The sequence below is a fragment of the Corvus brachyrhynchos genome, unplaced genomic scaffold, assembly GCF_000691975.1.
Source record: "Corvus brachyrhynchos isolate BGI_N302 unplaced genomic scaffold, ASM69197v1 scaffold253, whole genome shotgun sequence".
Taxonomy (NCBI): Eukaryota; Metazoa; Chordata; class Aves; order Passeriformes; family Corvidae; genus Corvus; species Corvus brachyrhynchos.
The window spans coordinates 1,182,143-1,206,014 of NW_008237231.1; the positions used below are offsets into that span (position 1 = coordinate 1,182,143).

The 23,872-nt window shown below is 38.8% G+C and overlaps 1 protein-coding gene across 1 annotated transcript; it reads right to left on the reverse strand.

The window, feature by feature from the left end:
- Positions 1-294: 294 nt before the first annotated feature.
- Positions 295-20,987, reverse strand: LOC103612483 (protein NPAT; the record flags this gene model as incomplete). The annotated part of the gene is made up of 17 exons (XM_017729498.1): positions 295-1,596; positions 2,323-3,484; positions 5,466-5,523; positions 6,562-6,670; positions 6,764-6,879; positions 8,173-9,855; positions 10,635-10,766; positions 11,203-11,299; positions 13,045-13,132; positions 13,216-13,307; positions 13,773-13,905; positions 14,942-15,026; positions 15,530-15,760; positions 16,470-16,513; positions 16,988-17,060; positions 19,192-19,252; positions 20,859-20,987. Coding segments are annotated over 17 exons (4,371 nt in total), but the record flags the coding sequence as incomplete, so codon positions are not given.
- Positions 20,988-23,872: the final 2,885 nt, after the last annotated feature.

Consider the following 23,872-nt stretch of genomic DNA (forward strand, 5'->3'; position numbering starts at 1 on the left):
AGTACCAGAGTGCCTGAGCTGAAAGATTAGGGTGGGTAATGGCTGTTCCAGGCAAGAGCTACATTAGGTCTCAAACAGCAAATTATTTTTAAATGTCACCATCACTATTAAGCATTTTATGCTTAAGACAATTTTTATGCTTGCCTGTCCCAGCCCCTCTGACAACTGCTATTAGAACTTAGTGTTTGTTTGATACTGGACTCTGTCGTCAAAAACAACTGACCAACAGGACTTGTCTCTTCAGTATCTGCAAAGCTGCTTAGTGGACTTAAAAACATTAACCAAGACACACAATTTTTATTAAAACAAAAATATTTATTCAAGCTGTAAATGCTATGCAGTATTTAGTTATTGGATGGGTTTAATATAAACATCTACTGCATAATCTTGGTTCCTTAGGAATCCTTGTATTCTATCTGAAACATTGCCCTGTTGCTGTACAGATCTCTTACAAGAAAACTTGCAATTTTTTCTTTTTTTAAGACTTCAACAATTTGAGAACAAAGGAAGAAATACCAGTAGAGAAAATTCTGCAGTTTTGGAGCAAGGTGTGCTCATTCGGTAAAATGCAGGCTGAGCTTCTCCTGCACCCCTTTTGGAGAGAGTTTGTATAATAATAGCTATGACAAGCTCTATGTTAAAGCAGAAAAATCAGATGCAAATTTTTCCATGTCTGGCTAAAAATGTAAGAGCTAGATAGTAACAAACTTCTCAGCAGTACAAATGAAAGGTGAGGAAATTGACTTTTGCAATAGAACACCCTGTAATTCTTGTTTAGCTGTTGCTTAAGCTGAAGTATTCATACTGAGGCATGACCCCACAAAAGTACATTGCTTGAAAACAGCTTTTGCATTTGAATGACATCTGATGTAGCAAATACTGTAAACAGAGGTGGCAGGTCCAAATGAAAGTTCTTGTCTGAAAGACTGGCTGCGAAAAGCTTCACCAGATGAGAAATGCTTTTTGAGGTTTTTATGTTTAGCTATTGGTATTTTTCTTATTTTGTTTAAAGCCTTAAAACATGGCTTTGACAGTTATGAGATGAGAGAGTGTGAGTACAAGCCAGGTAGAACTGAAGATTTAAGTCCCTTTCAGATTCAACAAGACAATGAGAAGTGGGCAGGGTGGCTGCCCATGTCTTAGAGCGGTGAGTGACAAACACCAGCTTTTCAGTGGCTGAGCCGTTCAGAGGGCTAAGTAGAGAAAGCAGCAGAACACAGACAACGTGATCTAACAGGAAATGTACAATCTTTCTTACATTTCATTTATACAAATTTACAATTTTGCAATTTAAATGGCTCTATAATTCTGCAAGTGCTTTTTCAAAAATAAACATATACCGACTCAATGATATTTACACTTCGCAACCTGCTTCAGAAACAGCACGACTTTGCTATAAAGTGAAACTTCAGTGCACTGAAAGTGCAACTCGCCCTTTAGAGTTAACTTCTCTTCCCATGCAAAACCTCAGCACTGCTCCACTGAGCTTCAGACAGTCCCATTTCAACTTCTTTTTGTTCATTCATCATAATGCAAAGACAACAAGAACTTGTCCACATCCATTCCTGATGGAAAAGAATTCGGGAGCTTCTTTTTCTGTAGGAGAGGAAAGTAACAACTGTGTTAAATACAAAGAACCTGGGGGAACTGAAGAGCCTGAAAGTACTCCTTTCTTCCTCATCCTTCCATCCACCTTGTAACCATTCCTGCACAACTCTCCCCTAGAACTCAGATACTGCCATGTGCCCTTCACTTGTGCCCCCCCTTCACAGAAGGGAGCGTTTTTCAGCAGCATGCTAGAACTAAGTATGGGAATTACAAAGTTATACTCCCTTTTGGCAATTACATCCATTTACATCCAAAAGACACCTTTTTGTGTCTCACACCCTGGCTCTCTGCCCTTAAATCCTCAAGTCAAAGGCATAGTGCTGCACACTACAGACTGGGACTATCACTCATGGTGATAAAGACGCAAGAACAGCCTCAATTCTAATAAGGCCTACTTTGAGTTTGGCCTAATTCCTACATTCCACCTAGAAACTTAGGTAGAATTTAGAAACTCATTCATGTTTTAGTAGAAATTATGTAATTTTCATAGGTGCATATTTAGAGTTAGTAGAAGTTACTTGTGTGTATCTGAAAACTAAACCAATCTTAAGGAAACTTAGTTCAGAGTATGCTCAAGAGGCAAAGTTGGAAAAACTGGCTAATAGGATGTCAGGGATTTGCACTAGCATCTCTGAACCATTCCATTACAAGTAGTATATATGTAGATATATGTATTTAGAAATTTAAATAAAAGAAGCAGGTGTTTATACTTGCCTTTATTTTCTTTTTTTTTGATGGGGTTGGAGAGCTTTGCAGGTCTCTTCTATTTGCAGAACGAGAATTTCTCTCCCCCTCATTCAAGTCCTCCAGTTTCCTTTTCTTTACGGTGCTCCTCAGAGCCCTGAACTGCTGGGTGTTGTCCTTGAGGGGGGTGGCAGTGCTAGTCCTTGCGATGGCCGCCCGTGACAGGATCATGAGGGTGTGGGCAGCCATGCTGACGCTGTTCTCGCTGCCCGTCTCGCTGGCCGGGCTGCAGGCGGGCAGGTCTGGCGTGGCAGGGGGCACCATGATGCGGGGGGTGGTGCTGTCCTCGTTGAAGCGCCGGCAGGTCGGCGTGCGGACGCTGTCCGTAGTGTCATCCGTGTGCCTGTCCCCAACTCCAGACGGTGTCAGGGGTCCTGGCAGCTCTCCATTTTCGACTGTCTTTCCAGTGGGGCTTTGCCACTGGATGTCTTGCAGCATCTCCACACACTGTTTACTGAACGGGCTGGACAGGCCAAGGCCTTGGCTGGAAGCTTTAGCAGGTTCTCGCTTTGCCTCCTTCGAGGACAAAGAAACGGACACCGATGATTTGCCATTGCCAGCCCCATTCGACAGCGACCCCTGCTTCTTGTTCAGCTCTTGTACTGAAGGAACTGTCTTCTCATTCCACAAGGCAACGCTTTGTTGGCCATTTGAGAGTTTGGCAGTGTCCTGGTTCTTCTGCTTTTCATCCGTGTCCCGTCGTAACTCATTTTCTTTGTTTGCTGTCGTCTTGTGGAAGGGATCTAATGAAAGCCCTGCAGTTGTCACTTTCCGCTCGGGCTGTGGCTCCTTTGCAGCTGCACTTCTGTTGCTACCAACTTCTGGCTTACACAGAATTCTGGGCAATGTTTTGTCTTTCTCTCTCTTTGGTACCTGTGCCTTAGCAGAGGAGGATGCAGAGTCAACAGCAAATAAAGGGTTTTCGTTTCTTTCTTTCTGGGATGAACTCTTGGCAGTCTGAATTTGGGTGTTCACTCCTGGAGTGGATAGGAGGTTATCAAAGCAAAGCACTCTCCTGTGACTCTCACTCTGTCTTGAATTTGAGCTTGTGCTCTCTGCTGGTACAACAGGTAAGTTCTCTTCCACCTTCCTTCCTAGCTCTGCACTGGTAAGCTTGTCCCAGTTTCCAGTCCTGAAAACAAGATGAAAACATTTCATCGACATTTTCTTACGAGACAAGTTAATTTCAGCTGGCTGGAAGTCCCCACCCATCCCTCAAAAAGGCTCTCTCCATCCTGAAATATAAGTATCAACAGGCAAAGACCAAGAGTAAGGAATGACAACTGCAGAAAGCTCAGAGGCGGCGTTTTTGGCCAAACGGTATGAAACAGAGTCTGTACACTGAACAATTAGGTGGACTGGGGATTTTCAGTCTGGAAAGAGAGATCACTGAGGGGAAATGCAGCAGAGCTCTGTGAAGAAGGCCCACAAAAAGGAAACTATCCGCTGTACCTTCCAGTAGAAAAACTAGGGGCATCAAATAACACAGGTATTAGGTTCAAAACACAACAAGGAGGTCTGGACACTGCATGTAACTATGCCTTGGGATATTTGTGGATGCTGGTAGTTTACTTGACTTCAAAAAGAAACTAAGTGCATTCATCACAGGACAGTCCATCCCAGAATACTACTTATGGTTCTGGAAGTCCTTGGAGCTTCAATTCCTAAGAGGCTGCCAGAATATTTTGGACAACATAATCATGTGTGTGCCTTGTACTCTTCCCTACGCATTTGCTGTGGGTGGCGGGATACTGAGCAAGACAAACTCCCTGGGGCGTGGTCTCCACCTGACAATGAGCCCCATTCAAGTCAAAAAGCCACCACTGCACTGTAGTGATGTGGAAAGAAAAATGCTGCTGCTCTGTCAGCTCATACCACTGCTGTCTCTGTGCCCTCTGCCTGGCTTACGCTGCATTTCCAAGAGAAGCTTCAGCATCATTCATCTATGCCTGTAAGAACTGCCTCCCTGCAGATAAACCCCTATGACTTCTAGGAGGAAAAGTCAGGTTTTTGGGATGCTAACTTTGGTACCTCTGAAATGGTAGAAAAGGTCTGAGTTGTAGCAGTTTGTTTTACTTGCACGAAATTTGAGATGAGACAGAGGGTAGAAAGCGGAAATAAGAAATTACACCTCTTTGCAAAACATACATTTAGAGATAAATTAAAGTTAACAGAAAGCTGAATTGTTGAAGTGGTATTATCCAAGATCTTGCTTCCGTGGTTTTTAAAAAATCAGTACTTTTTGCACGCATGTATATGGTATAACTTGATATACGGTTTGGATTTTTTCATAAACTGACTTTCATGTTCCTGTTTTATCTCCACTTTCCCAACATTTAAAGTGAGTTCTGAATAGGTATGGGTTTTTTTAAAGTATGTGCTATTTTTACAATAAAAGATCATTTCGCCTCTAATATTTCAATGAACTTCTGATCTCCTCCTACACTCTTTTGCTCATTCCAACATCCTTCTGTTTAGGAAGTCCATTAACGGTAAGGAGAGTTACTACTGGAGCCTTGCTTCCTGCTCTCATTTTCCCAACAGAAAACTAGTACCTACCCCCATTAGAAATTATGTTCACCAATACAAAGTTAGCATGCTGTTGTCCTTGCCATTTTGCATTCAGTTCTCACTTTTTAAATGACCAAGCAGTGTTCTAATCCACACAACTGAAACATAGATGCAGAACCCAATCTAATAAACTCTATTTGATTTGGGTCAGAGAATGGTAGAGGCAATGAGGCTACACTACAAAACCTTGGGTACCACTCATCTGAAAAGAAAAAGCAAAGGTTTTAGACATTTAAATCTCCCAGTAAATCTAAGAGGCAATTCTCCTAGCTTAGACTCCGCCCAAACAATTTTTATTTGACAATTGAGACAGGACAAAATGAAGACAAAGCCATACAAAATTAACAGAGGAACAGTAACAAGACAATTCTAGCACAGGCTGCACCAGTCCCAGCTGGTTTCAATATTCCTAGCAGACAGGCAGCAGGAAAGGGGGTACTGTTGATGCCACTATTAAAAAAAGCTGCTCTCTTCACCAATACTGAATGAAGAAATTCATGACAGGAAGAAGAAAGCAAGTTTCAATACCTAGCAGTACTGACCTCTGTGTTCGAGGATTTGTATGGTTCAAAGGCTCAGCTACATTTGGTACCAGTTTTCCTGGAACAACAAATGAAGTTTTAATGAATGACAGGTAAATAATTTCACAGTTAGTACAATGACATTTCACCTGACAGAGAACCAATAAAGAAAGACCCAGCAACAAACTCTGCAATATCTTGTAACTTTAAAGTTTACAAATTAGTGTACTAGCAAAGGTCCCCAACTAAGAACAAACAAGAATCTCACTGTCTACACTTAGATAATACATAGCCCTGGCAAGACAAAACTCAAAAATGCACAGTAGGAATTTCCAAGTAGAAGAGAAATAACACAGGGAACTCTCAGTTATCCATCAGCAAGCCAGAATGCAAACTACTATACAATCCACGCTCTTATCTTAATTTGAAATTTCATTCTATTTTCAGTTTTACATGTAAGCCTACTCTTTTTTAAAAAGGAAAATAGGCTAAAGCACAAGGTGTCCTTATAACTCAGTGTTTCTATTTTCAATTATTTTTGTTTACCCCTTTCCAACACCGAGAAATGAACATAACTCCAGTGTTGTTACAATTAACTATTTAAAGAAGCAAGGTCTCAATGAAAAGAATATACAGAAGCATATACCTGAAAGGGCAAAAGGAAAACAGGTAGCAGAGTGCATTTTTTATATAAACATGCAACACTTCTATTAAATATTTTTCCTCAATAAATTTTTGGAACTGCTGACTCTTCTAATATCTTCATTGCTATGTGGCTTGGTTCCAATGGCAGCAGTAAACTACTTAAAACCAACAAGATGAAAAATTACCAGAAACATAAAGAAAAGTAAACTTTTAAAACTGCATGAGAGCCTTGAAGCATTGAATTTTGGAAATAAGCTTGATAGTAAAACTGGAATTATGTTATATGCTGGAAGTTCTTTGTAAACTGAGCAAACAACAGTCACTAACTGCAGGTACAGACCTCTCTCAAGCTAGCCCAGCAGTTGCCAAGAACAGAAGTAGAGGTTTTTATAAAACTTTTTTACTTAGAACTGACGTGTCCTTAGAACCCCCTGCTTTTCTTCTGCCCCTCTCCAGAATGCAAGGCAGGTACCTGTATTAGTCTTGTTTCTTGCTCCAGGAATCTTTTGTGATTTAGGAGGGATGGGAAGCTTTGGGACACTTCCGTTGCACACTGGATTAGCCACAGGCATATGAAGAACCTTGAAAGAATCGAAATATTCTATTACAATTTACCAAAGCACTTCTTATCACTCCAGCTTTAATTCTGAAAATCTTTATTTGGGATATGCTACCTGGCAGGCAGGTGCTGAGAACGTATTTCCGTTTTGTCCTACTACAGAGAGAGGTATCATTCCCACCATTCCTTGCAAAACTGGCTGCACCGGAGATGCAATTATAATAGCAGAACCTAAAAAATACCAAAGTGTTAAGATTGTACAGAAACTAAAAATACTTCAATAAAAGAAAAGCTTCAAGACAGGATTTTTTAAAATTATGTGCGGTCAAACCTGCGGCAAGAAAAGCTCTGGATTTTCAGAAAAGCTTCCCTGTCCTTGCTATAGTTCACTACTAGAAAACAGGGTGAGTGGCAGTGTTATTTTTAGTTTATAAGGAATTCTTTAGTTGAAATCTGTTTTCCTTTGTAAGAGGTAGCTCAAAATAAAGCTTCAAGTATGATAAACCTTTAATTCAAGGTTTAAACCTTGAATCAAAATGACTTAAAAAAACCAGTAAAAGTAACATTAAATAGCTTATTTAGCTGCTAGATATATGGGAATTATAAAATATGGAAACTATCCCAGCACAGTAATTGAAAAGTGGAAGAAGATTTTCAAAAGTGAAAGAACTGTTCCTCTCTCTATGAAAAAAGCATTGAAGGTAACAGTTGCATAAAGAAATCCTAATGACAGCACAGGCTGTCACTCTAAGACCTTGCACTGGTCTCTGACCTCAACAAAACGACTACACACAGATTCAAAGGTAACTGCAAAAAGTTTTTAGTTTGAAAGAAAGCTGTTTTATAGCTGGTTTTAACATTTCAAACAGCGCTCAAAATTTTTATTGCTGTAGTAATAAAAATGCTTGTGCCAGATTTTAGCTCATGCAAAGAAATAATGTTATACTTTCGTATTTACTTAAAAGTACTTCTAGTGCAGACTAGTTCTTAAAAAATGAAACAAAACCAAGGAAGTAATTTGGGAAGGACTAGATATATCTACCCAGTTATCTAAACTAAATATGTATACACGTAACACAAAGTATTCCATTTATAACAGGAATCATATTAAAATAAAAAACCTGTTTTATTTAGCCAAAGTAGTGGAATTGTAACACAAAGTATTCCATTTATAACAGGAATCGTATTAAAATAAAAACCTGTTTTATTTAGCCAAAGTAGTGGAATCCTTTCCAGTGTAAACCAAAATATGCTTCCTAAACCTAATGCTGCTAAAATTATATAATTTTAGCTTCTGAAATATAATGACTTTTTTTCAAAGCAGACTGGTCAATGACTTTTGCTAGTTTTATTGCATTTCTACTAGCAACTAATACTCTAAAAAAAGGTAACTCCTGGATAGTTTCAAGCGGCAGACTGAGCAGTTTAAAAATGGTTTACTTTGAAAGCGCTTAGGGAAAAGAAACAGAACAAAACCACTGTATAAACACCACATTTTCAGTAATTTTTTAATAAAGAGATTACCTTGTGGGAAGTTTGGGGAGACAGTCTGGTTTGCTGGAAATGTATTGCTGGATCTGGGAGGAGTCCGCAACTGCTGAACAGCTGGAGCTTGGGAAGCCAGTGGCATAGAACTGCCAGGCAATACAACTACATTTGATGGTGTTACAGCTGCGCCCAAGGCTGCTGGATCAGTCATACAGGTGGCTATGTAAAGGTTGCTTGAATTCCCAAAAGCTGTGCTTGTGGTTGGCATCAGCTGTATAAATCCCCCTTCACTGGAAAGATGAGTTGAACCTGCAACTGAAAAACCAGTGCAGTCTTCATTCTGAGTGTTAACGGAGGTGACCACAGGATCTTTAGGTCTAAGCACAAGAAGATTCTGCTCTGACAGAGCTGAATCCACAGTTTTTTCTGTTTCTTCTGATGTCAGACATTTGGGCAGGCCTGCAGTTTTGGTTGGGGATTTGGCTGGAGATGACAATATTATAGTAGGCAAATTTTCTCCTGTGATGCTGGAAACAGCATTATTTAACTCCGTGTCTGATGCAATAAACGGATCATCACTGATGATGATCTTGAGGGACATTATATTAGAAGGATCAACATCCATTGGTTGACTACTAGAAGATACACTGCTTATACTTTTGGCCTCAGTACCTGACTCATCTGTTGAGGATGCAGTTTCAGGGAGAGGAGAGTGGCATATTTCAGAGGTAGTAAGATTGCTTTCAGTGGATACTACAGAAATTTCTGTACATGCATTAGCACCAGAGGAGAAATATAAATTATCAGTGTCTACTTTTGTAGAAGATGAAGGTTCTTGCATGTCCCCTTGTGTACCCTCTGTGTTTGACAGTCCTGAAGGGAGGTTAAAATCTTTCTTACAAGGCTTATCAAGTGTATGCTGATCATTTGAGTTTTTATTAGAAGTATCAACAACTTCAAGCTGCAACTCCGTTTTGTCAAGATCCGCGATGTCCACTGCAGATCTCGCTGCACAGTCTGCCCGTATGCTCTGGTCCTGCTGGTTAGAGGGGTGGCTGGAGCTCTCCTGTGAAACTCCAGGCAAGGCAGCTGGATCATTGGTTACAGTCTGTTCTTTTCCTGCATCTGCTGATGGGCTAGAAGTGGATGAGTTGTTTTTTCTCAGCAGTGCACTGTGGCCAGGGCTCCCATCAGAAGGGCTTCCAGGAAGTGCTTTTTCAGACAGTGATGTATCTGGTGATAACGGGCATTTACTTCCGGAATCAGTTTTGTTTTCAGTATCCTCTGCCACTGAAATCAAAGGGATCTGTGGAGTACCAGAATGAACAAATTCTAAATTAGGACTAATTTGAGAACTAGGACTTGGTGGGCCTTTTTCAATTTCCATAGCACTCTCACTTTCAGATACTAAAGCAGATGACTCTTTTGTAATGTAAGTATCTGCACAGTGTTCATTACATTTGCTATCAGAACTCTGTCTCTTGTTAGGTTCAGTCAAACCAGGCACAGAGTCAAAAGCAATTTCAAGCTCTCCAATATGTTCAGGAGGAATGGTTGTAAGCACTTCAGGCTGCTTCCTTGGTCTACAATTTCCATGCAGCTGTTCACTGGCTGCATTTTTCTTAGCCATATCATCATCATTAATGCTGGTCTTCAAGGCACATGATGCTTCTCCTAATTGAAAACCTTTACAGGATAGTAGTTCTCTAGAATTATCACCTGTAAAACATAAAATAAACTAGTTCTATAATCATTAGAACAGATGATCCTTTTACAGCGTTTTAGAAATAACTTATCAGTTCAATAATATCAGTTCAACTGTTTCACATGAAACTAAGCAGGAATAATGTTACTCATCCTTACATTCAAGTTGAGTGGAATATATATATATAAAATACAGTTACATACACTAGATAATCTGGAAAATCAGTTTGTAAGCTACTGGTAAGTACACACATAACATGTAAATAGCTCAGGTCACTGCATCAGATTTCCAGAAGCACAAAAACCACCTCATGATAAAAACCTCTTGGTTCTATCTCTCATATACTTTCACTAAATACCTGCTACTTGTGGACTGTTGTTAAGAATGGTAAGACAGACTAACATCCCTTTTGTCCAGAGTAAGGCTCTTTTTGTCTATTACTCAGCAGATACATTACAGCATAGAGAGAGAAGATTAATACGGTTAGAAGTAAAATATTCTCTTTATGTGTTCCACAATGGATACTGCAAAGTATCCATTTATATATATTGTGTCTGGTTGCATTAAGGAGCTTATCAAGTACAACTTTTAAATACACAGATGGGGCTACTGTTAAATTTAACAGACTGAAACTCTCTAGCAGACCACGTGTGTATATATGTTCATGCATTGTAAATGTCCACACAGATATCACCAGTGAAAAACAAAAATTTTGAAAGGTATGAATTGTCTGAAAATACTTTCATAATGAAAAGTTAACAGAGAAATCTTAGAGAAAAAATAAAAAACCTACATCTGTTAGTTTCTTCTGTTCCTAAAGAACTTTCAAATGTTTCCAGGCTATCCTCACCCACCAGGATTTCGTTTTCTACTCCATTCCGACCAGAAATACCAGCAGGTAAGTTCTTGTTTACCTTGCTCTTTCCTATTTTCAAAATAAAGGATGAAGAAAGGTTAAATATGTCATTTTACACATACATGTCATCACTACATTTTAAATAAACCATAGTGTAAAAATCTCCTTATGGTTAATGTGAGGATATCCCTGATCAGACAAACAGAAAATTTTACAAGAGCAAACAAGTATAAACGATCATCCTCTAGATCTAGGGAGTCTAAAATAACAGCAATAAAAGAATCACTGAGCCAACACAAACCCAGAATATCAGCCACAGGAAAATGCTGTACTTTATAGCTGTGTATAAATGCATCTAAGAATCTAATTCTGTATTGAGGGATACCAGTGCCATTTCACTTGCAGAGGCCTGCTGAATTACTTTGCGTCATCAAGCAATGCTTGGGAAAGCTCATCACTCAGGATGCTTTAGAGTAACAGCACAGCTGAGTACAATGTAGCCTACCATAATCAAACCAGTCAAAGAGAGCCTGGAAAGCTGGGTCTGATTCTGTCTGTTCCAGAATGTCCTGGATAGCCTCTTCTGACATATGAATTTCACCCTGAAAAAAGACATGAAAAACAGAACTGTTAGCCAGTTACTTGCATAACCTAAAAAGAAAAACAAAGAATTGTTTTCTTTTCAGATTGTTTTTAGTACTATTACTTCTGCTCAGCACAGAAATGTAAAGACTAATGCTGGGGAACATTTCTGCCACAAATAGAACATCTGTTAAAAAATCTTAGTGATTGAAGTTTAAGAAATAAGGTTCTCCAAAACCCAAATGTGTCTGTCAGACATTGCCCCCACCACGTGTGTATTGGAGTATTCTCCACACAATGGCCAGCACTAACCAAAAAGGAGGACTAAATCTCAGGCTACACAGGAAACTAATGCAACGTGGTATGGATGCTGTGAGCCTGCACAAGCAAACCACTGGTAAAAAAAAAAATCCTCAAATTAACCCTAATTTCTTAGGTTAGAATATATCTAGAAGCCAACACTAACCAAATGAAGTTTTATTTCATATACCCATTACATGTTCTATAACTGAGCCTCCAACTACTTTTTTGTGGAAGGCATTTGGAAAGCACAGCTATGGGACAGCTCTAAGGTTCTTGTTTCAAGCTGACTTGTACCATGGCAGCCCAGGAACAAAATGAGTAGGAGATCCAGTACATACTCAAGTGCTTAAATTCTCCTGCCTTTCCAGAGACCCTCTAAGCACTGTACAACTTTTGATATGGTGGTTTTAAGGGTGGATATTCCATGTCATATCCTTGATTTTGTCTCAGCTACTCCAACCAAACCAAGAAGCTGCTTTATTTCTGCCCAGAAAAATGGAATACAGCCTTTTAGCTCTGTATTTTGACCACAAGTGACCTAAAATCACCAAGCAACAGAAAAACAGCACTTACTGACACCTTTACTTCATAAACAGGGAACTGCCTCTACTCTCCTGTCCTTTTCATGAGGGCTGTGAAGACTGTAATTTCCCTCATTAAAAGTCCTTTTTAATTCTGTGATTGCCAGCTTGAGGCTTGTAGAAGTATGAAGGGAGAACACTACAATTATGTTTAGTTTGCAGAAGCAGAATGCACATTTCCTCCAAAAGCAAGAAAATACTGAATTTGAAGAAAAAACATCATTATTTAGGTTCCAAAATTAATTTCTCTTGCTATACTAAATGATCCATGCTTATATTTGAGCAAATCACAACATCAGATCAGATTAAACATATTTGGAGACAGCAAGACATTATAAATCCTTTTTTCTTCTCTAAGGCTATTGATTAGATCCCCAGTCAGAAGCTGGTAGGCAATCACTGGTACGAAAGATTGAGTGACAAGCAGGCAGCTGGTGCCTGGGAAAGTGTTCTCAAATCCAGTCTGAGTGTAAGGTTACCAGCTAATTACTGCAAGAAGCAATCCCATTCCCTTGGTTTTCGACCCTGCTGCATACTTACGCTGCCTTGGACAGGCACTGGGAATGAATTCAGAATGCTAAACTGGCACAAAATGAGCTCCTGCAGAACATCAGTGTCCTGTCAGCTCAGCTCCTCAAACCTGCCCAGCACCACACAAGGTCAGACTTCACTCCTCTGCAAGGGAAGCTGCAGAGCTGCCCCTGCACAGAGGGGAGCATCAGGGAGGCTCAGCTGTACTGGCAAACAGAAACCAATAAAAAGCAAGGATGGAGAGAGGAGAGAATATCCTCAGATGTCAGAGGTTCAGCATAGTTGCCATAACTGATCATTCTCACATGCCTGGTCTTAAAAACAATGTGAACAGGGCAATCCACACCTACCTGAAGTCCAAGGATTTCATCAATTGAAGTCTCCTGTTCCGTAGGACCACTGTCTGTCTGTTTAGGGGCCTGAGCAACACTGCCATCACTGCAACACGTAAGTCATTAGTTCAAAACTCAAAAACAAATCAAATAAGAATACATATGAAGTTTAGAGGTTCCTTTTATTACCTCCCCAGGATTTTGTTAATGTTTTCAGCGAGCTTCTCCTGAAGAGATTTGTTGCTCAAGATTTTTTCTCTGGCATTTTCAATAACCAGTTGCTGGAAAACAGTTTTGAAGTAGTCAGATTTCTATTTTTAACTTCACTAGAAAAGGAGCATTAATTTCTGACTGACTGGTAAAACTAATTAAAAAATCAATTCAAAGAGAGAAGACTTTTATAACAGAGTCACCTGTGACTGCACAACTTTGCTATGAAAACCAACCCAAAACATTCCTGTACTTCTACTCTCCTGAAGTACAGCAAGGCTTTTTGTGCCTTCTGGTTTCCATTCTCTAAAGAATTACTGTATTCTGTCAGCCTACAGGTATCTCAGCAAAGCAAATAAACCAAGAAAAAACTCTACATAGCCATGTCAAATTTATTGACACACAAGAGCTAGCTCAAATATGAATCAATACATTTATCTTCTAAAGGTAATTTCTGTAGTAACCAAGATGAACAACACGTTAAAAACTAGTATTTGTTTCTTAAATGTAAATACCTTCTGTAGGCATATACTCACTGGGAAGTTACCATCAATTAATTCTTCTAGGGGCTCACTTTCTTTTTCTATTACTGCTTCATCAGAGTCTTGAGAACTTCTAGCTGCTGGAAGAGGTCCAGATGTTGGAATGCTCTTCCTCTTCTGAGATTCACTGAAACATTCCAGGAAATTTATGACGTAGTTTACGGGAAAATTGCAAACAGTAGATCTAATGGGGAGTAAATCAAGTGCTTCTCTCCCTTCTTAGCAAACAAAAGATCTTTATCACCAGAAAATTAACAACATATTGAAAATGCAGTAAAAGCTGGTACTTGTTTTATTAACTTTTATGCATCTACTGTGTCTGACTTCACAGAAGTTACAAATATAGAGACTGTGGGTAAACAGCACAATGGCAAGCTGAATTCCATGCCCACTATTCAGTATTTACTGCTCCTCCGCTACTTTAACTGGCAGTAGCAGTTAATGGATCCTAATTAACGGCAACTCAAAATCAGATTTGGGCATCACCACTGAAAACAAAGACCTCTCAAGGAGCAGTTGTTTTCAAAGAAGAAACCAAATGTTAGGTTCCATAAGAATTGAGATGATTAATAGGAAATGTAATGTTTTTATATGAGACCACAGTGTAGGCTCTTCTGAAAACACCAATCAGCCGTGGCACTAAAATCACTTAAGAAAAATCATGAAGGAATAGGAAAGACTTGGCAAAAAAAAGGACATTTGAATCAGAGAATAAGAAATGCAAAGCCAGAGTAAGAACAGTTTTTACACAACTTCTAGTGCAAATATTAGTATTTTTTCAGACAAAATTTACTCAAGTCAATAGTTCGGCAAAGTTAAATGCATATTTTTATCAGTATTAAGAATTTTCATAATTGAAAAGGACATTTTGGAAGGAATACCAAGTCTCAGCTCCAAGATTTTTGCCTATGTCTAATACTGGAGTAGTGTAAAGAAAGACTGAACATGAAGAAGCATGAGTAGCCTCCTATCAGTCTAATGTTAAGATCTTTGACTTTCTTTTCCTTTGTGAAACATTGCACACTGGCCCCCCCTCAGTGGATCTTATACTTTCCACCATTTAAACATTCCACCATTTAAGAAAATTTATACTAAAGGTTAGAACACTGTATAATTTCTAAACAATTAAAAAAAAAAAAAACCAAAACCACATCCCTGTTTACCTTTTTCGCCTTCCCGGAGAAAGCAAGTTTGAATGAAGCTTTCGTTCTTGTGATGTTGGAACCTGAATGTGTATGAGACCTCCTGCTTCATAGAGGGAAACAAAAAAAGAAGTCATGATGCCAATACCTTTTCCAGTGGCACTGTTAAAGCACTGCGAGATCTACACATTACTGACTATGTTCCAATCAGTTCCTGGAAAGTCATACAAAATAATTTGGTACTATCATGAAAATGAGGACTGTTCCTTTTAAATATATCCTGAAATAAACATCCACTTAATGTGGATCATCCCTATCCGACGAAACAAGTTATTTGGGTGAGGGTGAGAACACAGAACAGAATAACCACAAATTAATGCACTTCTGATCTCTGAACTCACATTGGGAAGCAAATATGCAAGAGCCACCTTTCTTTTGGGCATTTCTTTTCTTTTAATCACCTGAACCAGTCTGGAGAGCTAGGGGAACAAAGCATGAATTTTCTGGAACTTTTTGGTGGAAGACGATTAGCCCTGATTTTAGACAACTTCCATCTAATAGCCACAGATTTTTCACAGAAAAAAAGGCTTAAAATTTTTTGCAACTTACTGTTGATCTTGTTTTCTTGAGTTTGTGACTGGTTCACAAAAAGTGTATTCAGTCTTGTCTGTGGCATGCTTTGATTTACTGTTGGCCTGTGAAGTACTTGAGGAGGTACAACAGCAGAGGAATTCTGTGGCCCTGACTGATGGGCTATTGACAACAATCCTGAGTTTACAGGAGCTGACTGCTGAAGCATTCTCTGTCTTTTCATTTCTGCAATTCCACTTCTTGTACGTACTGGAAATAAAGACAAGATGAAAATATATGATAAAGGAATTTTAAAAGGTTGCTGATATTCAAATGAAATCTGACAAATTTAAACAGAACACCACCCAATCCAGCGAATCTCATCCGAGAACAATCACTATTTATATCTCACATTCTCTTTTCTTATACAGATTACTCAGTAAAAATACTACAGAGAAAAAATTATTTTTAACTGAAACAACTTTTATTTTTGAGAGTTCATTTCCAGCTTTTGTAATGAAAGAAAAACTCTAGACAGAACAAGTATGTTTTCATATTTTGGTTGGATACATGTTTGGATGCATAAAAAGTGCTACAAGATTGTAACATTTTTATGTTCCCCTTCTACAGAAACTCAACTGCATTATAATTAGACTGGCTATGTTTTTAGCTCCTCTATGAACCACAAATTAAGTTGAGTTGACAGCTTCAGAAGTGAAGCAGCACTTTTTAAACCTTTTAACCATGTAAACTTCCAAAAAGTTTTCAGCAGAGAAAATGCTATATAGAGAATTTAAGCCCCTTGCAAAAAGCTCAGCTTTTCTTATTTTCCTTTCCTGATCATTACAGTAATCCACAGATCACACTGAAGACAACAGACACACACTACTGATGGCTGGAGATGCCCCCTACCTTTTGCCAAAACAGGTAATTTTAACATAAAATCTACTGATCCCATGGAATTGACTCAGTTACTTACTCCTCTGATTAGAAGAAAATCTGAAATCTGAATTCTGCATGCTCCTAAAAAATAAAGCAAGTAACATAAATTAATGGAGCATAATGGAAGCACTCAGCTACAGTGTGACAGTACCTATCACATGGTTAATGTCAGTCTGGTCCTAACCACACATTCCTTCAGAAAAATCCACTGATGGGTACTTTTATTCTTTCCAACAATGGTCACAGATCCTTGAAATGAAGCTTACTGTTTTGTTTTTGATCAAGTAACCACAAAGGTGTAAGATTGTAAAGACTCACAGTATACTGTTTTATTACAGGAAGGCCACGTGCATGCACCAATGCCCTCCTTATCTGCCAGTCCCACCTTAAAACCTTCAAATGTCTGCTCAGCTATCAACTCTCACATACCCATCTTTCTCACTGTCTCTCAGAGGAAACAAGAGAGCTAAACCATTCTCATACAATGATAAGGGGAGCTGATCAACATAGAGACTCACAGACAAATATTACTTTTTTATTTCAAAACTACATTACCTGATCTGAGAAAGTGTATAGTCTAATTTTTTCCACAGAGATGACATCATCGCTGGAACTTCATTTGTTGTTTCTAAAAATGAACCATAAAAAAAAATTGATGCCCAAAACTGATATATGTTAAGAAAAAAGTAAATTCACAAGCAAAATCATTATTATGGAGTGTTTCAGACATCACCTAATTTTAGGCGTCTAGCTGCCTTCTTAATATTCTATTAATTAGAGAGCCATAACTCCTAATTTAAAGAATTTTGATTGATATGGATACAGTTCTCAGTTTTAGAAGCTCAGATGAAACTCAAGCAAATACATTAATGATTATAATTCTCAGTGGAATTTGCACATGGTGTTGACTCCTCAGCAAACACACACGTCCTGGGGTGACTGCATGCTACTGCATTCCCTATCGCCTGCCAGACATGAATCCTGTGCCTTCCTGTGTCTTTAAGCTGTTTCTCAGGAGAGGGGGGAGAGAAGCCAGGCGAATTTTTCAGAGCAGGTTGTGCTCAAGGACACACACACTCCCCTGCGTTCCTGGCTGCTACAGAGAGGAGAAAAGCACCTTCCTGCTTTTTCCTCAGCTCTCAGCTCTCTGCAGCAGGGAAGAGGGTTGCATTCTCTTGATTTTTAGCTAGCTTCTGGTTCGTAGCTGGAGCAAGGAGTTTCCTGGGACTTTGGCTTCTTCTTTTTCTCTTCTGGACTGTTCAGCAACACCAGAACACCACCAGGAGGCCTTACACCATGGCCCAGAGGGGCCCATGCTGAACCCCAGCTCCAGAGAGGAGAGAGCCACACCCACAAATGACTTTGAATCTACCCAGGTTTCTTCTCCACAGTGAGAGGTTTTATTATCTAACACTGTTCTTTTTCTGTGCCTGCGTGCACTTTCCTTGTTAAATAAATAGGGTTTTTTTACTTTCCTCTGAGGAATTTCTTGTCGAACCCAGTGGAGGAGAGGCTGCTGAAATCTGCCTTCTAACAGAGGGACATTCATTTCAGACATTTCCCTCCAAATTTGTCTCAAACCAAGACACATGCTAACCTAACACATGCCAACCCCCCCAACTCACTTCTGGCAATGGTATTCATATCCCCAAGTCACTTTTGTGCCTTTGAAAATTATAACCTGGCAGACAGGCCTTTAAAAGTAATAGTTTATTTTATAATGTTACCCAAACAGGCAAAAACATTTGGCCTTTTTGAAGCACAGAACATTAAGAGTGTGATGGAAAAGATAAGTAAACAGTTCAATTTACTAAGTTTTTCAAGGTGCCAAGTACAAAACATTTTGAAGGAAGCATGTGTCTTAGTTACCACTTCTATCAAACCTAGTGTGAAAGGAAAAAATGTTCAGAAATGTTCCATATATTACACGTCTTAAATTGCAAATTTTAAAACCAAGCACCACTAAAATACGATCATACAACACATATCAAAAACCTGTAAGATTTGGCAACATTCAAAACCAACAAATGTTCTAACTCTGTCTTACAATAGTCATACAAAATATTAAGTAATTCTGAAACTATTTTAGTTAGTCTTAAAAACAAGACAAGAAATATTTCATACTGTAGAACTCCTCCTGATTATTTCGCAGAATCAGAATACCTTAGGTTGGAAGAGATCCATAAGGATGATTGAGTCCAACTCCCTGCTCCTCCCAGGACTCCTAACTCTAAACCTTGGGACTAGAAGCATTGTCCAGACTCTCCTTGAACTCTGGCGGGGCTCAGTGCCATGACCACTTCCGTGGGGTAGCCTGTTCCTGTGACTAACCACCCTTTCAGTGAAGAACCTTTTCCAAAGGTCCAATCTGAACTTCCCCTGACACAGCATTCCATTTTCTCACATTCTATTGCTGGTCAGCAGAGAGAGATAAGCACCTCCCTCACCTACTGATAGTATCAACAATAAACAGTATAATTTTACAAGCATAAACTAATACATTTTGCACACTTTATTATATCTACATGCTTTTGAGATATAAAAATGCTCACATTTGAAGTGAAAATATCTGCTGGCATATGCAAACTAAGATAATCAATTACTTTTGCTCACTAGATACAGTGGCTGCTGCCTGTGTAATATGGTAACCCTCAAATTGTAGCCTAAAAGGGGGATTACTCTAAGACCATATACCTCTTCCACAAGGAGCCCACAACAGATAAATAAAAATAAAACACCACCGCATCCTGAAGGCTTACCTTTTGTTTTCATGGCTACGTACTCATTAAGAATAGTTGTCAAGTTTTTTCCACACAGTGACTGGAAAAGAAAAAACACTGATCTTAGAATCTTCACTAGTAACTTCTACTTCATCTGCTGTATCACATCATATTTAAGGAGTTGTTTAGAAGTCTACACCATGCTGACCCTCAGCACAAGGAATTGTACTTGGTAGAGAGTAATCAGTGGAACAAAATGCTATAATGTACCCAAAATCTGAAATGCTTGATCTCAATGTCCAACACTGGTACAGCAGTCAGAGCTGTCTGACCTTCACTCACCTTTGTTATTATGGAATAAAACCACAAAAATTAGATGATGAACAGCTGTAACAAACTAATGAGTATGCATCATGCTGGAAAACAACATGCACTAAGATGCAAACATGAAGAGAACCTGTCTGAAACAAAATTTTTAACAGTCACACAGAATTAACTTTCTTATCATGTTTACTTGTCCTGTTATTTTAGGTGACACAAAGACACTATCATTTGTTGCTGTCTTGTTCACTAGTGGGAACTCTACAAGACATGACAAATACAGCCCTTTATTGCAAGTATTTGAGCTGCAGTAAGAATTTTGTCTTAGATACTATGATATCACTTTCCTGTGAATAACAGGAAAAATGTTTCTACTGAAAAAAGGATGATAATTAAAAAGCTTTATTAATCGGAATAATCTATTTACGTTTGGGTTTTTTAATTTTTGCTGGCCACAGGTTGGTTCTCAACTCCCTACCACCAAAGAACAGATGACTAAACACCTGCAAATAAAATAAGTTCCAAAGTTTGTTTTGAATAGGTGCATCAAGAAGGTGCACCTTAGATCTCAGAAAAGACTTCTACGCATTTTGAATACTGTGGACAAAATCCCAGACCATGAAATTAACTAATGTTCTAGAAGAATGAAACAGAAAACATGAAGACACACACATAAACACTAAAAGATTGATACATAGCAATACCTAAACCCTGTAATTTATACAGTATAGTGAAAATCCCATTTTGTATATATGTTAAAAAGGCAAACTATCTAATTACGCTCTAGCTCTACACACATATCTACAGATGTGGCTACACACTGTTCATGCACACCCAAAATTCCACCCATCACCCAGAACAATGCAGATGATACTGAACAGAGAGGAAGCTGAATATAATTTTTGTCAATAAAATTTGGTAGATTCAGATAAATCTGAAGTGCCTTACCTAAATATTTCATATGTACCTGAAATGAAACATTATTGGCTCCCATGTCTAGAACAGGAAAGCCATCTTCAGTAAATTACAAAAGCAGCCCTGAAATCAATAAAACCCTTGTGACAACACCCTTCCATAAATCAACCTCAAAGCTATAGGGCAGACTAAGCATAATACACTGAAAACAATTTGCATATTTCCCGCTTAAATGTTTCTTAGCAAGATTAAATACTAGAAACTGAATAACTGCTAATATCACAGGGGTGTTTGCTAAAAACGCCCAGCAAATCAAACGAAAAACCAAACAACCCAAAAAGCACAGGGGACGACCTAACCACACATTTTAAGCAGCATTTGAGAAGTAATTGCTACAATGAGAAATCCCCAATATTCTTTTCCATAAGTGCAAGATAATGTAACTTTCTGCTGTGCAAATACAAACTCACCAGCAAGCAGGCTGGAATAAAACCATCTTCTGTACAGTGCTCTGCATATTCCTTCAAATCTGAGCTTTCCACAATAAATTGGTGGCAGGTAGCTTGAAGATTTTCCTGTTGCAAATAGCCTGCAACAAATCAGATGGAAAATTTTGGATTTTATTCATTACTTCTGCTCAATAGGTATCAAAGCTGCATACAGTGTTGGAATAATCAGATAAAAATTTCTGTGTAACAAAAAGAAAGTGAAGTTATTTTGACAAAACATGTTCCTACAAGATATTTAACAGTTAAAACTGAGAGCAAAAAATATATATTGGAATTACACTGTACTTACAAAGTATTCAAGACTGGAAGTGAAATATGCAATATGAACAAATTTTGGTTTATCTTTAGTACAGACAAGAAAATAAAAGTTCTTGGCTCAGAAGGCTGACAAACCCTCATATGGGCTGAACCACCCTATTTGATACTTCAATGGAAATCTACAATATTTTGTTAGTAAAATTCATTGCTATGTAACAGTAATTATCCACACATTGTACTGTTTCCAAAGAGGTAATACCTGTACAGCTGCCGACACAGTATGTAACATTTATTAAAAATACTGGCATTGTACAAACATTAATAACAGAAAAAGGTTTTTCCCCTCACAGTAATTTTCATTCAGGATAGATGTATTACATGCAGCTTGTGCTCCATACACACCCTAAGACTCAGTAGTTACCGCCACAGGAAATGGAAATGTACTCACAAAGCTTTCTTTTCCAAAATTCCATTCCTCATCAAATATGTTCTGCTTTAATCAAACTTTATAAACCTGCTTTAATCTTCAAACGCCTTGTAAACACTAAGACATAGAAATAGACCAATCTGAATGAAGGATTCTAGAGCAAAGAACCACAAAGAAAATGTTTCTTCTTTCTCGCTCTTAGCAGAGCTTAACATGAAATGTTTTAAAGAAAGCATAAAACATGTGCCTAGTTATGCAATGCAGAATATATATATATACATTATCTATTTCAATAGACCCCCAAGATGGTCCACCTCAGTTCATGAATGCCTGCAGAAAAATGTGGCCTTTATGTTTAAATGAAGACAAATGTCTTTCAGCAGATCCGAGTATAAGCTGAAGAGCACAAATCGTATTTGCAACATGCAAGCCCTCGTTCAGGTCTTCAACAGGTAGGCCAACTTGAAAGTTAAATACTTTGGGAAAAACCACTGTGAATTTAATCACTAGGTATGAGCAGGCCTATCTGACAGAAAACATTAGGAGTGCCTGTGGAAAGGACTGTCCTGATTAATTTTTCAAATACATTTTTCTAGAAAAATCTCAAGCCACAAATCGCTGGAAGCTGAAAGCAGGAAGCAAAATATTATATTATATGATTATATCCCACTGTTGTCCAGGCTGGAAGATGGGCTTTTAGGCTAGGTGGAGCTCTGATCTGTGCTAGTATGACTGCTCTTAAAATCAAATTCACCTGAACATTTACTCAAAAAGTTGCAATTTTTCCTTCTTGAACCTACTACTACAGTACCGCAAGGGATGACTGAATGCTCACGTACAGACACGTTTTACATACACCAATTTCTTGGTAATAAAGCATTCCAAAGCCTAAAAATGCCTGTGCAGCTGACCCAAACTGCTTGTGCACACACTGTATAATGACATAAGAGTATGTGGTCCCTAAGGTCACCAAAATCAAATTAAAGGCACAAAACTTGCCGTATGTTTTGGACATACAGAAATTACCCAATATTTTGTTCTATCTTAAGGAATGTCACTCACAGTACACATTCACTCTATCAATTAGGAAAAGATAAATGTTCTTATGCATTTTTCCATGTGTGAGATCAGCTTATCATTTTAGTTTTGTTTTTTAAACAAATATTCATCAACTTTCACAGCACCAGAAAGATTTTTGGAAGGAGGTTGGGGGAGAAAGGCAGAAGAGCTGCACCGGGAAGTCTGTTTATATGCTGAAATTCACAGATGCCTCAGAGAAGAGGAATCCCTATTAGACAAGAGAAATAGTTACAAGGAATATCCTGTTCTACAACCTTAGGTTGCTCAGAGGTTTTCCAGACATAATATGCGCTTCACACCACAACAGACACAAGGTAGGACAGAACATCCTCAGCGCACAGGATGTTGCCAAGGTTGTGTACTACGTCTGCTCTGGTACGCACACAAGATAAGCATTCCACCTGGAAACTTGTAACTTCACCAGTTTTGTTTGGAAGAGTACAGTGAGAGATCTCCTTGTATGATTTCAAAACTTCTTTTACAGCGAATGGAGTTTCTAAAAATCCTCTATTACTTCACAGTAATAAAAAAACCTGCATCTCTTACTAGCCTTTTTTCTCAAGACAATAGCAAGGAACATTTCAGGTAGTATTTAAAAATAAATTGTGCTGGAGGAACACTGAAAAAGAGATTCAGCTTTAATGGCTTTGGATTCAAAAAAATTATGAACAACTGAAAACTGAATCTCACAGGGCAAGCTGCCAGGAAATCTTGGCAACCTGTGCCAATAGGTATTTATGTGTGGGACTTAAATATGTGGCTCATATTTTTGCTTGCCATCCATTTGTTCTCACCTTTCGCAGTATCCAAATAATCCAAAGCATAAAGTCGTTTGAAAAATTCCCTGTCTGCTATCGATGTCCTGAACACACTTACGCTGTGCTTTTCACAGACTCACCACGCCTAAACTTTTAATGCACCCTCAAAGGTGGGGGAAATATGGCCGGAAAGAAAAACCACCTGACCCTTATCGCAGCCTTCCCTGGGATTTCTAGCCACCCTTGAACTCCTCCTGTAATCAGGAACTGATTAAGCACCGCTCAGCAGCTCTCAGCCTGCAGATGGGCACCGGAGACCACCACGTTTCCTTGGACTCGTGAAGAACCCGAGCCCAAGGCACGGCCGGGGAGCGGCCTGGTCCCTCAGGACCCGAATCTCTCAGGAGCGAGCTGCGTTCGCTGCCCGACACAGGCCGGCCCGGGGGGCGGCG